At 31.2% G+C, this 15,888-nt stretch overlaps 1 protein-coding gene across 3 annotated transcripts; it reads right to left on the bottom strand.

The window, feature by feature from the left end:
* Window positions 1–6,404: 6,404 nt before the first annotated feature.
* PAP28 (purple acid phosphatase 28) lies at window positions 6,405–9,613 on the bottom strand. 3 transcript variants are annotated; one of them, XM_048101701.2, is made up of 6 exons: window positions 9,404–9,613; window positions 8,662–8,720; window positions 8,194–8,377; window positions 7,920–8,067; window positions 7,294–7,721; window positions 6,405–7,004 (listed from the first exon to the last, which is right to left on the bottom strand). In XM_048101701.2, coding segments are annotated over exons 2-6 (1,221 nt in total). In that variant the 5' UTR covers window positions 8,664–8,720; window positions 9,404–9,613; the 3' UTR covers window positions 6,405–6,545. The 3 variants fall into 3 exon arrangements, with proteins under 3 accessions (XP_047957658.1, XP_047957672.1, XP_047957665.1); XM_048101715.2 differs by lacking the exon at window positions 8,662–8,720 and having other exon boundaries at window positions 8,163–8,377; XM_048101708.2 differs by lacking the exon at window positions 8,662–8,720.
* Between the last annotated feature and the right edge of the window lie 6,275 nt (window positions 9,614–15,888).

The raw sequence follows: 15,888 nt of genomic DNA, 5'->3' as shown, positions 1-15,888 counted from the left end.
TTTGCTGACTTATCAATTTATTTAATGTCATATTTTGCTCTAGTGTTTTAGTTCAACAGTACATACTACATAAGTACATATCAAATCAGATGGAGAATAATTCTAAACATGTGTCATAATATTAGGAAAATGTAATACATAAAACAACAACATATGTTACACCAACTTGCACATCGATAACAGAAGTTTAGAACCAACTCAAACTCACACAAGGAGATATATTCGCAACGAAATCTATAGAATGCATGATACTATGCTGGATAGGTATATCGTATTTTGTTGAGTGTCGCATCTACAAAACCGATCATAACATGGCAGCACGCAATTGAAAGTTACTTAGAAGGTGGTGGGGCAAGGCCAAAGCTAGGGAAGAAGGGGATATTCGGGAAGCTTGTAGGGATCGAGGGAAACGGGGGAAGCTTGGGCATAGTTGGCTGAGTTGGGAACATTGGAATAGATGGCATTGGCGGGAGACTCGACATAGGAAACGTTGATGGGATCGTTGGCAACCCGGGAATCGACTGCAGTAGATGACGGGCTGCATCACATTTTTCAGTATGGATTGTGATTACAGCAAGAACCACAAAGCAGAGGTATATGGTTTTTGACATGATTCTAGTTCGAGAATTATATTACTATGAAGAGTAGTTGCTTTGATTGTTGTGATGAAGGTTTGTTTGAGGTACTTATATACTCAATTTCAATAATGTAAAATTTGACCAAAATAATTTGTCACGAATGTTGGTGGAAGTAAGATGTGTTGGTTGCGACTTGTATGTATATGTGTTCGATTCTGATGAGAAATTATGCATAAACCAATTGCGTGAGTACTTTTGTATGTAATGTAAATTAAGATTACGTTTTCTTTTTAATAATAAGAAGAAAACAATAAATCATCAGTGTATAAATGTATATTTTCCGTAGGAGTTTTTACATTCTACACCATTAATAACCGCTTTGCTTAAGAAAAGCTAATCATAACAAAAATAATAAAAACATAACAATTTTAGCCATTTACATAGAATAGTCAGATTGTTTTTTATGTTTTCGAACTTCTAACAAAAAATTAACTTAATATTATATTTTAATAAATTAACCATATTGCCAAAGGGTAGTATTTGGAATACTTAGGCTGGAAGTTGATGAACCACCTATGCAACAAACTAAATACTATTTTCCCTCCATCCCAATTAAGTTGGTAAAAAAAATTGACGTGGAGATTAAGAAATTGTGTTGAATAGATTAAATTAAAATGAAATAAAATAAGAGAGGGAAAAAAGTAGAAAATATAAGAGAAAGTAAATTAAGTAGGTGATGAAATAAAGTAAGCTGATTAGATGTTTTATTTTTTATCAAAAAAGAAATACGACTCCACTTAGATGGGAACTTTTTATTCTGAAAATTATTAATGTATGCATAAAAGAACATGTTTAGTAGTTTTTTACCGAATGTTTTCATTCTAACGACCCCATATAATTCCTTAGAATATGCAATAGAGCTTATAATGCGTAGGAAAGACCACTGGCAAATTTCGAATTTTAAGAATTACGGAGTACTAATAGATTAAGAGCATTAATCAGCAATTCTATTTAGGTTTGAACATTCTTTTTTTTTAAAAAAAAATTTGTATCGATATGTTGCACAACAATAGCACAACACAAACACTAAAACTTAAAACTGGAATTTTCCCCTTCAAACATAAGAAAAGAAAAACTGTAAAATTTTTTATTTTTCCAAATTCTACCTTGTTCATTTTCAATTATCTCGAATCAAGGCATGCGAAATATATTGAACAATAAGTTTTTTTTAGGTAGTTTTTTCATAGACCATGCCTGAAATAAACCACTCCTGCTACTAATTTAATAATATAGGCAATATAAGTAGAATCTACAATGTAGCCGCATTTAAAATAAATTAGGTGGAGGGGACACGAAATATGTTATAGAAGGTACAAGTGTAAACTATTAAGAGGCCAGAAATAAAAATTGATTATATGATAAGACTACATAATTAGTTAGATATTGAGCTGTTTGATTTGAGCTCAATTACAATTACTTACGCCGATTTTCAATTTAATTAAACAAGGTTTATGGAAGATTAGTGGCAGCCAAAATTAACTAATCGTCATATTAAATGTCTACTTCACGGCACTCAAACATATGTCTCTATGATTCTATCTTTCAACACTAAAATTTCTTGTCCCTACCCTAATTGTAGATGAACTAATTTGGCTAGAGAAATAGATACGGTCATGGTGGACAAAACTAGATTAAGCCGCAACGTGTGTTCTCGTAGTATAAAATATTACTAGTTATAAATAATTATTAAAAAGGGGTAAATAGTCATTTAAATCATCAAGTTTTATCAAAATTTGGTCTATCCCACAAAGTTTGAAATCCGCTAATTAAATCACGAAGTTTCAGTTTTTATAGTTTATCTCATAGGTCGAATTTTAGGTGGAATCTTTTGCATCTCTACATTGAAATCCATCTTGAAATCTCAATACAACTTTAAGATCAAGCACCTTGTGACTACACTTAGGATTATACACGCATCTTTTTCGTGATTTAAATCTCAATCCATTTTGAAATCTCAATCCACGTCAACAAAAATTCCACCTAAAATTTGGCAAGAGAAAATAGATATGGTCATTGAGGGCATAACTAGGATTAAGATTTAAGCCGCGACGTGTATCATCGTGATATAAAATATAGTTATAAATAATAATTATATATAAAAAAAAAAAAGAAAATTGTACTTCGTGATTATATCTTGGGTAATCACGGATAAGTGCATGAACTTTCACTTATTGCACATAAAGTATAAAATTTGTTTCCAATAGTCTAATCTTGAGGATCCTATACTTATATTAAAAATATATATAAAAAAAATAAAAATATAAATCATACGGAGTACTACATCTTAATATAAGCAATAGTGTGTAACATTTCAAGAGAGGCCAGAGGAGAGGAGATACATGATACCTCTAATGCATAATGAGAAAAAATAATCATATTTATTAGTACTATATTGAATTTTTATTGGAAGAATTTTAGAATATATTATTATACTCAAACAAAATTAAATACTACTAATAATGTCTTTTAACAGTGACATTAATTGGAAACGTATGTCATTCAATAAATAGTACTTATGGATTTGTTAAATAATTTAACATATGTGAATAGACTGTTGTGATATTAGTATTAAACATTTAATTAGTTTCTTAAGTAAATTAAAAATTTTGAAAAAGAGAAAACAAAATGCCCCACATTATGGCATGGGGTTAGCATAGTTTTATCACTTATCTTTTAGTGATTATTAAGAGTTTTTTCACGTTAAATTTGATTAAGAGTTTTATTAAATATATATCTTACGATTATATTTTTCTTAAATTTTCTTATTTAGGTTTGACTTAAAAGCTTTATTTTACGTTTAAGAGATCTATTCTCACATAGAGCAACAACTATAATTTTCTTACATTTTACATTGATTTTTCAACTCTACATTTTACATGTTCTTATTTACATATCTTTAGTTGAATTTTTGGTCTACATTGTACATTCCTAAGATTTAGGGTTCTAACTCTGTTTTTTCTCTTATAATTTATATTTTATTTCATTTTTATTAAAATTATCCTCTTTTTCGACAAAGTTGGTTTTTTACATTGAAAATGTTTTTGCCAAGTACTATCAACTATTATCAACTATCACCGTATCTAATTTTTACTATTGGTTCTCTAATTTGTCGGCTAAAATATTACTGATTTGGAACACCCCCTGTCCACCACCATTAAAATTCTTCGTCTGCCATGCCCACAGCATACCCTACCCGTCGCGACAACGAGCGTCACCAACCTCCATCCATGAGCATCCACAATGCAAGGGGGGCGTTCACCGAGCCGTCTCAGCTTGTCCTCCCATCTCATTGTGGATGCTCTTACAATTTCACAACAATATTATACTCTGTATATGGTAATTAGAATAACCAATCACAGACTCAAAGTCGACCGAACGTAACATAAGTTTTATTTTTTTAATTTAATAAAAGTACAACACAAGTGATAGTACTATAATATATGAAGCTTATTTTTGTTCAAACAATACTATACATATGCTTCATGATTATACATTACTATACTATATATATTGCATTTGCATACATCAAAGTATGAAAGTCTTAGTAGCTAGGAGGCGGCGCCAGCGCCTTGGGAGATTTGGGAGAAGGAAGGATGGGAATAGGGATAATGGCCGGAGCCGGACCTGGAGCAAAATGCAGGAACGGCCATGGTCGTGGCAGAGGAATAAACCCTAGGCTTGGGAGATCGCGCGCCGCCTCGCAATTTCCGGCCACCACAGCAAGAATGATGCACATCATGTGTAGGATTCTAGCCATTTTCTTTAAAATTTGATCAACAAAATATTGATGATTAGATTTAGATGAGATGAATGGTAAAGAAATTGCCGGATTTCATAGTGTTTATATAGTTGAATTGCATGCATATGGTGATGTGATTCTTTATTTTTTTATGTTGGAAAATTAATTTTCCATGATATTGATATTTGACCAGTTTTACCTTTCTATTTACCTGAAATTAAATGTAATTTAATTATTGTATATGCTATGTTTTCTTTTCATTCAAATAGACCCCATGAGGTGTTTAGATTTAGAGGTCCGATATTTAATTACTACTACTACTATATTTGAAGCTTTAAATTTTGATCGAGTATTTTTTTATTAGTTTTGAATATCTTATTCATAAAAAATAATTTTACTTTCCTATTTTGATTCATCAAAATTGGTTTGTCTATTTATTTTTCTATCTAATAGTAAGATGGACCTAATTTTTTAATAATGCTTCAAATACTTTTTATGTCTATTTTAATTTTACTTTTATTTTTGCATTAAAACATGTGTCATCCACTCACAGTTGTCAATTGGGTCGGGCCGATCCAGCCGAGCACAGCACAACACATGACTAACCCATTATTAAAACGAAGTGAGCTTAAACTAGTGTCGTTGGTTGAAGTGAGCTTCAATTGGGCTGTTTTTTAAACCATCATAAACCTACTCTAGCCAATATCCTTATGGACCCATACTACAAATCCTTTATTATTACTACTATTTCTCAACTAATTTGAACGTATTTTTAAGGGTTAATAACCAGAAAATACACCAGCTATAGATAAATTAATATTTCTTTGATAAAACAATACTCCCTCCGTTCCATAGTAATAGAGTTATTTTGCCATTTTGGTACGTTCCATAGTAATAGAGTCATTTCTATTTTAGTAAAAGTCAACACATTTTTCCACACTTACTTTACTCTCTCTGACTTTTTTCTCTCTTCATCTTTCTACCTTTTTCATTTTCCACTTTATTCTCCTTTTACTTAACTCACCTAACATAATTTTTCTTAATCTCCGTACCGAAAAGAAACGCTTCCATTATTATGAAACGGATGGAGTATCTCCTTAGTCTAGATAGGCATTCTAACATGTCACCTCAAACAAAGATGATATCATTATGGACATTCTAGGATGCCACCTTATATTCAGTTTGAACGAAATTTAAGTTTGTACTAATAAATTAGTTATACTATAAAAATTCAATTTTTTTACCCAGTTTATTTGACAATTTTGCGTTCATTATACCATGTTTTTGGACCTACCGAGCATTTCAAATTAAGCATATTCCTAATTATCGAATATCAATGCTATTCTAGAGCTTAGAAAATATTGAACACATATACTGATACACATGTATCAATAATATGTTGTCACGTGGAATAACCGTAACGAGAAGATTATTCAGACTACGGTCTGCCTACCATTTTGTAAAATTAATATTTTTATACCACGAATTTATGATGACGTTGCGTGCCTCTGGTATATTTTGTTCAACCAAATTAATCCGTTTCGGACTAATGTAGAAATGAAAAAAAAATATACTAAATAAAATCATTTTAATAATAACTTTTTAAAATTGTTTGGTAAATAAATGTATAAAACAAGACAGATATTGAGGCATTTATTTTTACTAAAAGGCAAAAGTGGAGACATGGAACGAAAAGTGGAGGCATTTCTTTTCATCGACCATCATCCATCGTCCACTTCCCCTTCTCGTTTCGTCCGCAGCCCCTGCTCCCTCACCGCCACAATTCCACTCCTTTTCACTTCTGTAGCAAGCCGATAGAAAGAGTTGCTAGTCTTGGCAAAGAATAAATACATTGAAGAGCAACAGCGTATGAAACGCGGCCCTTGGTTGTGTAACAGATCAAGATTGTTAACAATTTTAGCTACCAAATAATGGGTTTAGTCCTCTTATTTATCTTGTCATGGGCTTATCCCACCTACCAAACAACCAGATGTTTGGTGGCAAAATCAGGCATTGATCTGGGTGTGTTGTATATTCTCTAATTAAATCCAATATATTAGGATTCAACAATCCTCAATTAAAGCTTACAAATCAAGATTCCAGACTATGATTCTAACAATGCCAAAACATTTTACATCAAGTTTGAATTGAGAATGACATCATCATCATTATCTCTCCCAAAGAACTTGCTCGTCAATCTTGCTCAGCGCCTCATCGTCAATCCGTTTCCACGTCTTGATCACCTTCACTCCGCCCCAGGACTGCTCCCCCTTCTCGAGTTCAGCCAGGATCACTCTGCCTCGTCTCGCCCACCCAGCGACCCCATAACCGTGATATCCGAACCCTCCCCCATAGCAAAACCATATGCCTCCTAGAGTCCCACAGAAGTCGTTCGTGTGATCATGGCCTATGAACACGGCCTTCACGTCTCCAACGGATACGAGCGTCTTGAGCACACCAGAGTTTACAAGGGAGCATGCTGTGTACTCTCGATAATGACCAACCATATTGTAAATAGGACCTTGTCTCATTTCAGGAATCGGGATGTGGAAAAATGCTAATGATGGAATGGCAGCTAAATATTGAGATGTTCCAGATGAAGATTCGTCACTATCCAGCTTCCTTTCCTGTAATATATATCACCTGAAACTTGTCATTGATTTGAAATCTTCAATACAGCCTCATAATCGATGAAATAAAGTGAAAAAGATCTCTTTGTACAGACACTAGTTACACTAGACTGCATTTGTCATCAAACATGTACTAAACCAAATTATGACATGTAACAAGCAACAGAATCATCATAATGTCAGAAACTTGATTTAACACAAGCACATACGTATGTAGAGCGATAAAAAAGCAATGAAGTTTTAAATACTTATAATAGTAGAGGTTCAATATCAGGAGAAGTTTCACCTCAAGTTTCTGTGAAACGTTACGGAGCCAATTAAGCTGAGATTCTTTGATCCAATCATAAGTTCGAACCCCATTCACAACGGCTCTGTCCCCGCTGTCAAGAAAATAAAGATTGAGGACAGTACTATTTGCAAAATTGGAACCTGGAGCACCCCATATTCTGAGATCATAGTTTCCAAAGCCATCAATGTTTGGAACTGGAACCACTTTGTCGGAATGGTCACTATATTCAACTGATGGAAACGTTTGTGATAGAGAATAATCCATGAGGGATAAGAACGACATTAGTTCTTCACGAGTCATCGTAGATTCTTGGTCATGGTTCCCTAAAACAGCTGCCCAAGGGATTCCTGATTTCATAACTGGGCCAAAAGCTTGCAACATGGATTCAGCAGCATCATTAGCAGTCGACCCGAATATGTTGTCTCCTGGGAGGTTTACACAATGTGAAGGGTATATATCGGAAAAAAATACCAATAGTCTCATACTCATTTTGACATATATTAGCTAGTGAGAGGTTCACAGAATCAAATGCCTACATATGTTAGACTACTTAATTTGCAACATATAAAACTATAAAATTCAAATGCATAAAGTGATTAGTTCATGGAGTAATGGTTTAATACCAGTAAAAACAACAAAATCAGGTTTTTCCAACTGAATCATCCTCTCAAGAAACCTGGTTGTGTTAAGGTCAGAACAGCCAGCATAATCACTGTCCAACACATCCCGACATGGAGTCAACTTCCCATTCCCAAAATGCATATCCGCCACCTACATCACAAGCCAAAACCCATCAATATATTCAATCACTGAAAAGGAAACAGAAAAACAGAAACAGGCCAGAAATTATTAGCCTCCACACGAACTGAATCATGTTTCTTGATATCTAAAAACTACTTGGAGGATTTTGAAAGTGCCGTCAGCACGAAAACGCAGAGGGGTTGGTGCCGCTTTCTTGAATCTCGCATTTTGATGGTTTATGCTGAGTTTTGGGGAGACAAGAAGTGTGTCGAGTAGGTGTAAGGCTGAGCACACGAGTATGAGGTAGAGGATAGAGTGAATCCATGTGACCCCCTCTTCCCTAGCGAACAAAGACACAATGAAAACTCAATTTATTATCATCAACATTAACTTAAATGCAGAAGTTCAAAAGAAAAAAGAACATGTAAATATAAATCTTCCTAAATGTCAATGTATTAATAAAAGAGCCCAAACATAAATTTACTTTTTAAGGTCATGAGATTTGAAGAAAACACGTTAAAATTCACAAAACTAAGGTCACGGATGCGAAGAGTATCTATAGCCAAGGCCAATGTTGGAGATGGCAACATATAATGTTAAAGATTGAAATGATATATGACTAACATTAAAACGGGAGAGATTGTTGTCCAACTGCACTAGCCCCCCAGCTCGACACTCTTAGCCTACAATAAAATAATAAATATGGTGTGATCATGCACACATACTAATTGGGTAAGCACTGCAAAGTGTTATAATCAACTGCATAAGAAAAATAAACATGATGAACTATACAAACTTGCTTAATCATGTGAGACTACACTAAAGCGCCATGATCCATGTGGTCATATTTAATTCACATAAATGTTGCATAACAGAGCAACATTAAGATCCATACTCGAAAATGCTCCCAAGAGTATATTCTCTCCCCTGTTCAGTGCAGAAGAGACTTGTAACATATTGAAAACTGGAGGCTTTTATGCAAATTTATCTTAGAAGAGGCATATCGTTAACTTTATCAAGCAAAAGCCTTTAGTTGGGGGTCATTGATGAAGAATTTAAATATATTCGGGTGTTAAGCTATCATTTGTGGATCGTAGAGAGGTCAAATTGCAATTCTTAAAAGTTTGGTCAAAATCCCCAATTCAATAAAAAATGCACAGAAGTCAACATAAAAATCTTTGTCGCTGATCAATTAAAATGCTCCACAAAACCCCATGTTCTAATCGAAACACGCAAGCAACAATTACTCCGCCGTGCCGACACCAGATCTATGAATTGAGGCGGTGGCATCACACACTACCACTACCATCCGAAACCTCATAACCAGAGACATGAATGAAACTGAATTTGAATGGAAAGACGATACCTGAGAGAGGGCGAGATATGCCTTTGGCTTTCCTTTTTTGGACGAAAATCAATTGCCGAAATGAAGAATTCGTATGTGCTTCCGCCCCAAATTCACCTCACCTCACTGAATTCCATTCTTCTCCGTAGTAATTAGTGTTTAAATTTGTGTTTAAATTTGCACGTGACCGTAAATTGATCGATTAACCTTTTTCTACCTATTTTAATAAATAGTCTTACTATAAAAGAGTGAGTGATTATTTATTTCAAAATCGTCTTATTTCATTATTTTCATAGAGCAAGTCATTATTTATTTTATGAATCGTCTTATTTCTTTTCTAAATTAATCAATTTTTTTATTCTATGCATACAAACTAAAATAGTTTTTCAAATATTAAGGTAAAATGATAAAAATAGTGATATAATTTTAAAAATTGAATATATTTCTTTACTAAATTAATTCAATCTTTTTTATTGCATACCCAAATAATGATAGTAGTTTTCAATATTATAAGTTAAAAGGAGTCTCTTAAAATATATCAGTCGTTAGAGGATTTGAACTCGACTCGGATGGCGCAAAGCGCAATTGAAGATTGTAACTCACACCTTTAACCGCTTTCACAATTTAACTAGTTAGTTGTTTTAACGATGCATTATCTGTATGTGTCTTTCAAAGACGTGAAATCGAGACATACCTTTTTAAAGTAAAAACAAAAGTTTCTCAATAAATAGTTCTTTCCCTAAATTCATATGCTTTGAGAATTTCGCCCCCGAATAGCACAAAGAAAGAGTGTCGTTTGATCCTAGACCTTTATCAACAACCACTTAATCCAATCTTATCACCAAATTTTACAATATTTAATTAATTTATATCTCAAAACCCAATCATACACTCCCTCTGTCCTACTTTAGGAGTTTCGGTAACTTTTGCATACCCGTTTTGTAAAAATCAATAAATAGTTAAAGTGGAGAAATGGTAAAGTAAGAGAGAGAATAATGTTGAGAAGAGTCTTAATTACATTATTTTATCTCTTACTTTACCAGTTCTTCACTTTAAGTATTTAATATAATTATTACAAAACAGATGTGCAAAATGACCGGGACTCCTAAAGTGGGACGGAAAGAGTATTTTTTATAGTTATCAATAACCACCCAACCACACCGTTATATATTTAATTTTATACTTACTTTTTATGCTAATGTTATTACATGAAATATTTATTATTACAATAAAATTTATATCAAAGAAGAATAATTACATGAGGGGAAAATATGAGATTTTTTTTTTGCAAAACTATAGAATATTTGGTCTCAGTTTATAGAAGATAAAAAATTATAAATTTTCGTATAGATTTTATAATTTTATACTAGTATAATATTTTAAAAAAATACTATTTATCAATAAATGAGATTATGCCATTTAAAATAATCTCATTGACTGATAAATTAAATAAGTTGAAAGACCGCATGTGTGTGGTTGCCATCCATGCAACCACGATCAAGGAGAGAGAGACCATTTGTTTCAATTTTTTTTAAAATTGCTTGCTGACTTGTTAGTCAATCAAAGATGACCGATAAACATGGCATAATAATAAACAACTCATGCTCTTTTTATCAAAATGACTATGTAATTAGATCGTTTTCTTTTGACCAAATAATCACAATAATTGGATTGATTTTGTTAGTCAATGACATATTAGCGATAAATTCATATAATCAATATATTTTTGACTAAATTAATGATCATTAAGACATCTATACATCTATAAAAGAGGAGTTTTAGGGGTATTTATAGAATAATCATTAGAGTTTTAGGGGTGTTTATGGAATAACCATTTAAGCTTAAAGCTATAATTGTATATGCGATACAAGAAGTTAATTATATGCAATACATGAATGAGTATTGAGTTCATGCCTTTGTTAATTTGAAATATAATGCGTGAGTAATGGAATGTGATCATGGGAGCATTTGGCTTTTCACTTCTTATAACCTCCATTATCTTAATTTTATTGTTTATGGTATTTTAATTTCATTGTCTTTCTATATTCTCATTTTGTGCCTATAAAAGGCTTGGAATAGTATATGGATTACACACCAATAAAAGCATTTTACTCCTGATCTCTCAAACTCTTTACATTTTAGTGTGTAGTTTAAGAGCACTATATTGCTTTATTCTCGGAGCTCCATCAATTTTTTCGGTGCCTAGCGGAAGCATTTTTCTCCTGATCTCTCAAACTCTTTACATTTTAGTGTGTAGTTTAAGAGCACTATATTGCTTTATTCTCGGAGCTCCATCAATTTTTTCGGTGCCTAGCGGGTTTGAAGTGTTTCTACATGCTAGGAGAAAGTCGTTTTTATTTTTGGAGATAATACGTCAAATCGAGAGCACTAGCACAACATAATTTACCTTGCGGAAAGAGAGCTTTTCTCGACTCTACTTATAGTTTGTTTTTTTATTATTATTTCCATTGTAATTTTTATTCCACTTATTGTTGTTTTTTCGTTAATTGTAATAGTTAGAGTATCGCCGGTAGATGGTTAAAGAATTTTTAATATTTCTAACAATTCTTAAAGAGAATTGGGACATCCCTAAAACATGCTCATTTTTACGAAATTTATTAGTACTATTTTTTATTAGAATTGAGAAAGCGAAAAAAGTTTTAAATTTTAACTTTTTGATAATTTGGCAAAGTAAAAGTGGAAAAGTCTTTGGAGAATTTGTCTAAAACCGTGTGTGACATTAATTTAATTCACTTGCAAAAAATGTTTAATTGTGAATATGTGTTACTATTGGAAAAATAAATTGTTTTCCACTCAAGAGTCCAACAATAAAGTAGTTTATTTAAATGGAATATTAATTGTGCAATTATCATAATTTTACTACAAACGTCAAACAATATACTAGAATGATTCCATAATTTAAATAGAATATTAATTGTGCAATTATCATAATTTTACTACAAACGTCAAACAATATACTAGAATGATTCCATAATTTAAATGTAAACCCACCACAATTTTATTCTTCTTTTTGGATACAACAAATATTTTGTGGTTCAACTAAAAATATTTCATGTACCCAAACATGCAAAGTATAGTTTTATATTTAATACTTAAAAGGATGGCCATTTTGAATAAAAATTTATAATTTAATTAAAATTGTGATTTATTAATGAATTTGAATCTTTAGCGGTAGTTTCTTAAACCCTTTACTACAATTGATTGTATACTAATTAGAGAAAATAAGTTTTCATTATTATGGTGCAATTGTACACAAATCGATAGCAGCAATACAAAATTAATTGATTCAAATCCTTTTTTATTACTAGCAGATTATAACGTGAAAGGTCAAACAATTTGTAACTCATTTGTTATTAATTAAATTTATAACAAATAATATTGGATTAAATTCACTAACTATACAAAAAGCTACCCGTTTTCTATAAATTTGACTTGTATAAGGATGATTTACTGAAATGGAAATAAGAAATTTGATTCGACTTTGTTCTATAAAATAATTGAGTTCTACCAAGCAAAGAAGTTTGAATAATTGATGGAAATTCATTCTTGCTAGGGGCAACTTCAACAATACTTCAACTCTTTGTTAAGATTGAATTAGCTCCAACCATTATGCAAAAGGTATCCTATTTCATTTTTTTGCTATTTTTGTACAATATCTATGTTTATTATGTTGAACTATAGCACTGATCTCAAATGAGTAGTATGTTTTTTTCTCTAATGTTGCAAATTTCATTTACACTATTGCTTCTTTGTTTGTTGAATAGAGAAAGGGAGAGAAGTAACTAATTGAGCTGGCCGACGAGTAAAGTTTGGGTATGAAGATGTTTGTTGTCCAGAAAAAAAAAGCCACGTAAACATTTGACGAAGAAGATGAGAATGGAAGCTTTTTTTGCTAGGATATATCGGCTAATTATATGAATAGATTCCATCAAATGTTATCAAATGTTCACATTGCACAAATGAGTTAGAATTATAAACGTGTATAGTTGTATAATTAGTGGCTGATTATATGAATAGATTCCATCATGGAAATATATGTAATGGCAGAGGCATCTTTTAAGGCTATATTATAGGATATTTTATTTTTTTAAAATAACAATTTATATATGCAATATTGGAAGCAATTTTTAGGTCTAGATATTAGGGACATGTATTATTTGATCATAATAGATGCTAAATTGCTAATCAACCAACAATTCTCCATCATTAATTTTAATAGAGATTTCGTACACTTTTTGAATGGTCCATATTAATCTTGATCAATATAACGACGAGAGGATTGCATGTAGTTTTGTAATTAGAGATTTCAGAATAGAGATTTATACTCTGAGTTTCCTTAATTACATTTAATGTTAAATATAAAACAAATTAGTTTTAACTATTAAGAAATTCAAATTTATTTTAGTTTTTTTATTTTTTAAACAATACACTATTATTCATGTTTGACAATTTCTATTATTTATAAATTAGTTGTGATTCACTTAAAAATTAGTAAAGATGATTATTTAATTTAATTATTTGTTTGGTTTAATATTATTAATAACAAATATACTAATGTTAAATTATGTACTCCTATAATCCAAAAATAATAAAACATCTAATAGTAAGTTATTTGAGCCTTCATATATGTATTTCATTCCTTCTATTACATTCCTAGCACCCGTGAAACATAATTATTCGATTAGATAGAAAACAAGTCTACCTTCAATAAAACACTATTTCTGGCTCCAATAAATAATACCATTGGGTGAATAGATGCTTGGATGAATGCAAGCAAGATTCTTTTATTTGTTTACCGTTCACATAGCCATATTGTAAAACACTTTTTTGATATGAGCATATAAACAGATTTGCAGCCAAGATTTAGGGTAGAAAAAACTAAGGATTATCAAGTAGGCCGACCCAGTGTAAGATATCGAATACAGATCTAAAACCCCCAAAATAGAATAAGTAATCAATAAAGTAAAATTGAACTGGGACGGAGGGAGAATTTTATTGATCTTTGGCTCATTTGTTGGTCATGGTAAATATATTTTAAAGTTAAGGGTTTAGGATTTAGGTTTCAAGGTTTGAGTTTTTAGTGTATAGGGTCACTATAATGCAATGAAATGAAGTTCGACTAGGAAGTGTCTCACCAGTGCAATCTTAAATTATAGCTTTTGATAAACAATATCTTAAATCTCATTAGGATAAGTGGTAATTATACATTCTTTAGGATTTTTTGTTTTGGTGACGTTAGAACTATTGTTCAATTATATTATGATTTTTGTTTTAAATCTTTAATGCCATTGGAATCTATCTTAAGCAATAATGTATGGAAGATCTTAAATTTTGTGACAATAATAAAAAATAGACATTTTGCATATGAAAATAAATATTGTTTCAGACAAAAATAAAATAAAATGACACAACCAGAATTTAGAATCAGTAAATTAAATAATTAAATTTTAAAAAATAGGTTTATTAAGAATAAGTAATATTTATACACTAATAAAATTTACTACTTTTATCAAATGTATTGTTGTATACGTTTATAATATATTTACAGTTTTAGACTTATATAATAATATTGTTTTCTATTTCAAATAAATATTTCATATTTTTGAAGAAAATAAATGGACCGTGCATAGCACAGGTGTGATACTAGCTATATATAAAATATCACATTAATAGCAATACACCAATTCCTTTAAAAAAAAAAAAAGGCAATACAAAGAAACATATTATACATCAGTCAATAATTAATGACTAATTAGGAAATTAGAAAAAACTGTGGCTGATACTAAGTTTATGTATTACTATTATTATAAATCCAATTCTATTTTGTATTCCATCGCATGTCTATATTTGAAACATAAAACTTACACCTACATCAATATATAAACACTAGTTTATCAAGAATACACAATAAAAACACTTAATTTTTAGCCTAATTTTGGACTTGTTATGCTATTTTTCATTCGATGTATAAATAGTTATTTGTGGCTTCATTCTAGCTTTTCGATTTTGATGCTATATCTAGAATTGTGTTCATTGTTTTGAAAAGATCCCAAGATTCCAATCGAATTTCTTGCATGAATCATCTTCGTCATTTCTTTCTCTTTTCTAAATGTCAATATATAAAAATAACAATAGAAAATTTATGATTTGTTGTCTATTTTGAAGTAGTATGTGTTTATACTAGGATATAAAATCAAAACATTGAGACCACGACGTGATATTTAATCCAAAGAGGAAACGTGGGGCCACGGCCACGATTCACGTGCTCGCATCAACCCATTGCACGTCATTCCCCCCAATGCCAATTAAACAGATCTCTCTAATTTTATTATGTCTCTGATTTTTTCTATATTCTAGTAAAATTACAATCGACATACTACATAGTTTGATTTTTGTTGTTTATTTATTTTAATAATACTAGTATTTGACAGTTGTATCCGTTACAAGGCAATATTTTGCCAAATCTTTTCTAATTTAAAATATAA

Source organism: Salvia hispanica, chromosome 2 (genome assembly GCF_029641045.1).
Source record: "Salvia hispanica isolate PSC_SH4W2 chromosome 2, Shi_PSC_v1, whole genome shotgun sequence".
Classification (NCBI taxonomy): domain Eukaryota; kingdom Viridiplantae; phylum Streptophyta; class Magnoliopsida; order Lamiales; family Lamiaceae; genus Salvia; species Salvia hispanica.
The sequence above is the reverse complement of the archived record's forward strand: the minus strand, read 5'-3'. Positions and strand labels throughout refer to the sequence as shown.

Excerpts from the sequence above, each read along its gene's own strand:
- PAP28 (XM_048101701.2), bottom strand. Across the intron at positions 7,722-7,919 it reads TGATTTTGTTGTTTTTACTG|GAGACAACATATTCGGGTCG; the intron begins GTATTAAACCAT and ends TAAACCTCCCAG. Across the intron at positions 7,005-7,293 it reads ACGTTTCACAGAAACTTGAG|GAAAGGAAGCTGGATAGTGA; the intron begins GTGAAACTTCTC and ends TATATATTACAG.